Source organism: Cibotium barometz, chromosome 39, assembly GCF_041138505.1.
Source record: "Cibotium barometz isolate CiBa-2024 chromosome 39, ASM4113850v1, whole genome shotgun sequence".
Taxonomy (NCBI): domain Eukaryota; kingdom Viridiplantae; phylum Streptophyta; class Polypodiopsida; order Cyatheales; family Cibotiaceae; genus Cibotium; species Cibotium barometz.
The window spans coordinates 26,892,752-26,899,583 of record NC_141084.1 but is presented as its reverse complement, the minus strand read 5'-3'; the positions used below and the strand labels follow the sequence as shown (position 1 = coordinate 26,899,583).

The window sequence follows — 6,832 nt, the reverse complement described above, 5'->3', positions numbered from 1 at the left end:
ATATCCGTGGGGACGAGGCCCCGAGTGTGGGACCCTGCCCCGCGCATGAAGTGCTACTTCCGCTGCTAGTACCGCGAATCCATTGCGCAGTGGGGACAGGGATCTCACAACTGAGGTTTAGAGACACATGCATGCTATTACTAGTCTTAGGAAAAATTCCATGTAGCTAAGATTTACTTCACAAGTGATCTTTCGAGGTAAGTAGAAATCTTGTTAAAGTTAAAATTTTGTGGGAGGAGACAATGCTATTCACAAAATTTTGTGGGAGGAGACAATACTATTCACAAAAGGTGAAGCTTGCTTACTTCACATTCCTTGTCAAAATTCTAGCGCATAGAAGCAAAATGCCTATTCCACATTTGATTGACACCTTGATAATTATAGATGATAATTGTTTTTCACCCTTTAACAAATGTTTGGTGGCTTAGCTGGTATACATGAAATATGTAAGTTGTGCATTCACATTTGATGTAGCTTGTGGACAATTACAAAAACACTACTAGTTAATGCTATATGTAGTCTATTATTGTGAGTTGTGCATTCACATTTAATGTAGGTTGTGGACTATTACAACACTACTAACTAATGCTACATGTAATCTATATTATACAAAATGTGTGAATTGTGCATTCACATTGGTGTAGGCTATGGACAATTATGATACTACTAGTTAATGCAATATGTAGTCTATTATATGTAGGCTGCTATGGACAATTACTACACTACTTGTTAATGCTATATGTAATCTATTATATAAAAAGTGTGCTATGGACAATTACTACACTACTTGTTAATGCTATATGTAATGCTATATGTAATCTATTATATAAAAAGTGTGTGAGTTGTGCATTTTGGTGTAGGTTATGGGAAATTGCAACACTACAATCAATGCTATATGTAGTCACTTAGGCTTACACATGGTCTAGGGCTTCATGATAGGCAATAAAAGATTTTAATTTACAACACTATAATCAATGCTATATGTTGTCACTTAGGATACTTACACATGGTCTAGGGCTTCATGATATGCAACAAAAGATTTTTAATTTATAACACACATTGGTCTAGGTTGTGGGCAATTACAACACAATAATCAATGCTATATGTAGTCACTAGTCTACTTACACATGGTCCATGGTCCATGGCTTCATGATAGGCAACAAAAGATTTTAATTTATAACATACATTTCTCGTCGATTAGGCCACTTCCAAATGCTCTATGTATAGGTTATATAGCTCTTTTTGTCATCAATATCTCACAAGGGGATCACTTGCATTGGAGCCATAGGCACGATTTTTGTAGTTACATGGTTGACAATGGTGTGATGACAGTTGGAGCAAATAGCCACATTGTGAAGTTTGCAAGTTCCTATATAACTCAGCATATGGACAAGATTCAAATCCAAGGGCACAATGATCACACCACACTTATAGTACTACTAACTTGGACCGATTTAGTTGATTCATAAGTTTACTTTGCAGTATGTTTGCAGCGTTGCACATTCGTCGCTCAAGCTCAACAATCGAAGTCATGCATGAACAAGGTCATAGTTGGTAATGCATATTGAAATGGATGGATGAAGTGCTCACAAGTAGCTAAGGCAAAGGCAAGATGTGAAAGGTAGAATGGTAGTGTATGATGTATGTTTTTGCTCTTGCATGTGTGTATCCTAGGGCAAATGTAGATGGTTGACAATGGTGTGATGAAAGGTGGAGCTAACAGAGGCAATGCATTTTGAGGGTGTAAAGAAGCCACTTGTAAAGGCAGAATGGTGGTGTATGGTGTTATGCATGGTGTCTTTCCTCTTGCATGTGTGTATCCCAGGGCAATTCATCGCCAGGCAAATTTCGGAGCAGTAACACGAGCTGCAGCAGGAGGAGGAGCAACAGAAACAGAAACCATGTCCTCGCAGGCTCCTCGTGCCGCAGTGGTGGTGGGCGCTGGGGCAATAGGCGCGTGCACAGCATATTTTCTGGCGAAGAGGGGTCTGTTGGTGACTCTCGTGGAGCAGTGTTCTGTGGCCTGTGCAGCTTCTGGCAAATCGGGGGGGTTCCTGGCTCTAGACTGGTGCGATGGAAGCCCCGTGGGACCCCTCGCTAGGGCCAGCTTCCGCCTTCACCAACAGCTTGCCCAGGAGCTCGATGGGCAGTCCGCTTATGGCTACCGCCCTCTCAACACCCTCAGCATTGCCGTACATGAACCCACCAACACCAGCTCGCCCAGCCGATCGCACATAACAGCATCCCTGCCCAATTGGATTGACGGCTTCATCCGCACATCCTCGCCCCTTGGCTCCACTCACACCACCGCCCAGGTACACCCTTTACTCTTCACCCGTACATTAGTCTCTTCCGTGATCGATAAGTACGGTGCGCACCTCTTGATCGGTAAAGTCGACGACATCATCGTAGATAAGAATACTGCCCGAGTCTCTTCCGTCATTGTCGATGGTACCTCCATCGCTGCCGACATTATCGTGCTCGCCATGGGCCCATGGTCGGCACGAAATGCCATCATCTCAGCCCTCACTTCCATATCTGGGCTCAAAGCGCACAGCATAGTTTTACGTCCCGAAGATCCCAATGCCATCTCCCCACATGCCCTCTTCCTCAAGTACAGAACCCGTGAGGGCCGATCCATGGACCCGGAAGTGTACCCTCGCCCCACAGGGGAAGTCTATGTGTGCGGCATGTCGGAGGAAGTGGAGGTTCCTGATGATCCCAACCATATTATGCCTCGGAAGGAGTCCATCACAATGCTGCAAAGAGTGGCAGGTAATGTGTCCACCCATTTACAGGATGCTGAGGTGCTTGCTGAGCAAGCCTGCTTTCTTCCATGTTCAGAGGATGGATTACCCCTCATTGGCAAAATTCCAGGTGCTGAGGGTGTCTATGTTGCTACCGGCCATAGCTGTTGGGGTATTTTGAATGCCCCTGCCACAGGAGCGTCCCTTGCAGAGCTTATAGTAGAGGGTCAATCTCAGCTGGTTGATCTTAGACCCTTTGATCCTGCAAGGTTTGCAAGGTCTTCACGGAGAAGAGTAAGAGTTTGATGGCAATGCTTGAGCCAATATTTGTAATTATTATTATTTTCTTATTCATATGCTTTGTTCATTTAGAATAATCTACCTTGTCGACATGGTATGCTTATTTTCTAGAGCTAATGCTACCGTTTTGTAGAGGAGGCAAGGGTGTGTTGAAGCTAACACTATGGAGTTCATGGAAGCTCTTTTTGAGCTTTTTCCTCTCATCATTATATGATTGTGCCATGTGTTGAGGATAGCTTTTTTGAACAGTGGTGGTGTAAGGGCATTTCTTGAGGGAGTTTAGATGGCGGTAGAACACAGTGCTTACCATCTCGGCCATATGAAGTCTCGCATGCCGTTCCACGTTGAACTTGGGCAGGTGCATTGTTCTTTGTTTCTCATTGCCGTGGAACATAAACTTGGATAGACTGAACTTTCAGGTGACGTTTGGCCAAATGGGGAAAGGGGGAGAGGGGGGAGGGGGGGGGGTTGATGTCGATGTGATTCCTTAATGTGCATTGTGATATCTGAGCTCTGCTTTCTAGGAAGCGCTCTCTGTTTTCTACCTGATGATGATTGGTGGGGATGTGTTTCAAGTTTTGCACTATGCTTGAATACAATCTTGCTTCTAGTATTTATAGTCCTAGGGGTTGTTTGAGGTCACAGATGAAACATTTGTTGGTTCCAAAGCTGTTAGTTGTAGTAGATAAAATATTTTGAGCCCCATCGCTTGGGAGAGAAGAGCCCATTCTGAAATACTAAGCAATCGGGTATGTGAAGGTAGAAGAGAAGGGGCAGCATGCGGTGCACAGGAGAATCCCGATCACTGGTCTCAAGTAGTTCCCATGCAAGATGGCATAGTTTTTACAACAGCTTAAGGGGGCCTTCACAGACAGGTGGAGCACCCAGGCAAGCTGTCCCTGGAGAACCACCTGCAATTAGGCAAGCGGTCCCGGAGAGCCATCTGCACCTACACCCGCACCCCCTTGCAGGTAGATGCCTCCATTTTCACAAGAGGTGGATGGGCACACGTTATGAAAACCATCCCTACAGCCTGCTTCAACAAATGAAGCAAATGTGGCACGCCAAGTTATCAAGTTGTGAGCTTAGGTTGGCAGAGATTCAAAGCTGGATTTTTGCTTGGTCTCACGTCATTGGATGCCTGCTGAGCGTTGTCTGATTTATCTATGCTGGACAGAGTACACGTGTTTTGGACGAATGTGAAGTTATATATTTAAAGGTGAATTTATTGTGAAGGAAATTTTAGGACTGCAAGCTCTCATGTAGATAACGGCCCTGTAACCTCACTTGAACAGCTAGTGCATGCTATTACTATATGATCGGTGCATGAAGCAAGGGGGTGTGACGAGCGGAGACAAAAGGGAAAAAATGATTTTGGTGTCCTTTTTCCCATCCTCACTTGAACAGCTAGTGCATGCTATTACTACATGATCAGTGCAAACTCTACAAAAACAAAATCCAAGGGGATGGAAAGGGTGGAGACAAAAGGGAGAAAATAATTTTGGTGTCCTGTTTCCCATCCATAAGGGTGGAAAAGGGTAGAAATGGTGGACACATGGTTGCCCTTTTGGACAACAATTAAAGAGGGACGGTCAAAGAGCAAGACGAGTGTTGAGACACATGACTACCCATTTGGACAAAGGGAAGAATAAAGGTTGCTCTTTATGTAAATATGGTCGAAGGGGAAAACACCATCTTCCCTTTTTGATAATACGGTCAAATGGAAAAAAACAAGGTTGCCATCTTTTGCGATTGCACTATAATTCATGGTTTATGAAAGACACATGTTTGTGTGTGCCCGAAGAAAGCTAGGCTTGGATACAGAAATCAATGAAGACTGCATCACAATCTTTAGCAATTGTAGCCACAAGAAGGTTTGAAAAAACTTGATTAAACAAAAGTGGGGAACATGATCTCCCCTAAGAAGACTTCCTTCCAATTGCTTCCGATTGAGGTGGAGCCTTGAAGAGTATTGGTAGACAAAGAGGAAGATATGTCTCCATAGCAACTAACTTCTTTTGCATTGATAAAATAAGTGACTCAAAGTCCTCACAACTTTGCACATAAGAAAAAAACTCACTAATATAAAATTTTAATGAGTTTATTTGTATATCATAATGTCTCCATAGAGCAACTAAGCTATAAAATAAGTAACTGAAAGTCTCCATAATTTTGCATAGAGGAAAAACACTCACTAATATAAAATTTTAATGAGTATCTCTATATCATTTTTATGAAAGCTTTCTTTTGTCCTTTCCATGGTGTGTAACACTACATGAAAATCTTTAGAGAGACTCACTTGGACACCCATGTGTGTGTAATTTTCAAAATTTAAAAAACCCTATGGAATAAATGTGTGGCCACCTCCTCCTTAAAATCTTTCCCAACTTCCTAGTGTTGATCTTGACCTAAATGAGTCTCTCTTCTTCACTTTGAGAATTTCCATTTTAGCCTTGAGATACGTCTTCTTCTCAACAAGTGGTTTTGTAGCAAGTTTATGGATTCCCTTATGTACCTCTCCTCTTCGGTTCTCTTTTCTCACATGTTCTTCTGTTGGACTTTCTATGTTCCTCGTAAAGAGCTACCATATAATCATGAGAGAATCCTGTCCTAGCAAAGACTCAATTACGTTTTGGCCTACTAAGTACTCAGCCACTTGAACCAAAGAAGGATGCCACAAAGGAAGAGGAAGAAGCAAAGGCACGAGGGGAAGAAGATGACTTTGATGTCTTTGCATCAAAACCATAAGGGAAAGAAGATGACTCTAATGTCTCTGAATCAGAGTATGACGAAAGCGATTCCAAGGATAACACTCGGCCCATCAAGGAAACCCCAAAAGTTGATAAAGTGGGTCATGTAGCAACACAGGTATGACACTCTTTTACTCGTTAATTGATTAGTTTTATTATTAAATAGTTTGGATACTAATGTACATGATTTAGTTATGGGTCTAGAGATGCTCGAGGGATTTGATTATTACATAGTTGGAATACTAAGATAGATGAATAAGTTATGGGTCCAGATAAGCTTGGCAAGAGGTGAAGTGCCAAATGCACCATTGCAACATAATAATCCACCTAGCCTAGGTATCCTAACACCAATACAAATGAATTTGCTAGGTATGATTTTATTAAATAGTAATGACAATGTAATGTATATGTGTAATGCATTTTCATTTACAAAATGTGTTCTTTTAGAGTGTCTTGTCGTACGTCCTCTATAGTAGTCCTCAATGTTCCGAGCATGTTGCAACATCAAAGTGCTAGTTCCTCTACTGTTATAGAAGCCTTGGTGCTGATAGGTATACTAATCAATTGTAAACACGTGTAAGGACAGTAAATGCGTGTCTTTTATATTGTGTAATGATAATTAATGTGTAACTCTTCTCAACATGGTGCAGCAGGACATGATTTTTCAAAGGTGAGAGCATTTGTTGGGGATCCTTTCAAGATAGGCCATGCAATTCAAAACCAGGAGTGTCCAAACGAGCTAGTACATCTTTTTGATATGTTACAAATCATGGAAAGAGGCAAACATGACCTTTAATATTAAAGGTGTCAATACAAGCAAGGGTGTGATTGTATCATAGTGAGGTTGGCCACAGGAGGTTCGGTTTATGGCTACCCCGATGATATTATCCCACCATGGAATCTCTGTACATGTGAGTGATCAAGATGAATTTTTTAACATTAAGACCTTAGGTGTTATTGTGTATACGTTGGGTACAAATTCTCATGTTTTATGTATATGCTCAAGATTTGTGAGACTATCCTAGACGACAATAG

General features: G+C 42.0%; 1 protein-coding gene across 1 annotated transcript; it reads left to right on the top strand.

The window, feature by feature from the left end:
- The first annotated feature begins 1,649 nt into the window (after positions 1 to 1,649).
- Positions 1,650 to 3,277, top strand: LOC147615937 (D-amino-acid oxidase-like). Its single transcript, XM_086778575.1, has 2 exons — positions 1,650 to 2,775; positions 2,878 to 3,277. The coding sequence occupies exons 1-2, from the start codon at positions 1,770 to 1,772 to the stop codon at positions 3,051 to 3,053; spliced, it is 1,182 nt and encodes a 393-aa protein (XP_086634701.1). The 5' UTR covers positions 1,650 to 1,769; the 3' UTR covers positions 3,054 to 3,277.
- Positions 3,278 to 6,832: the final 3,555 nt, after the last annotated feature.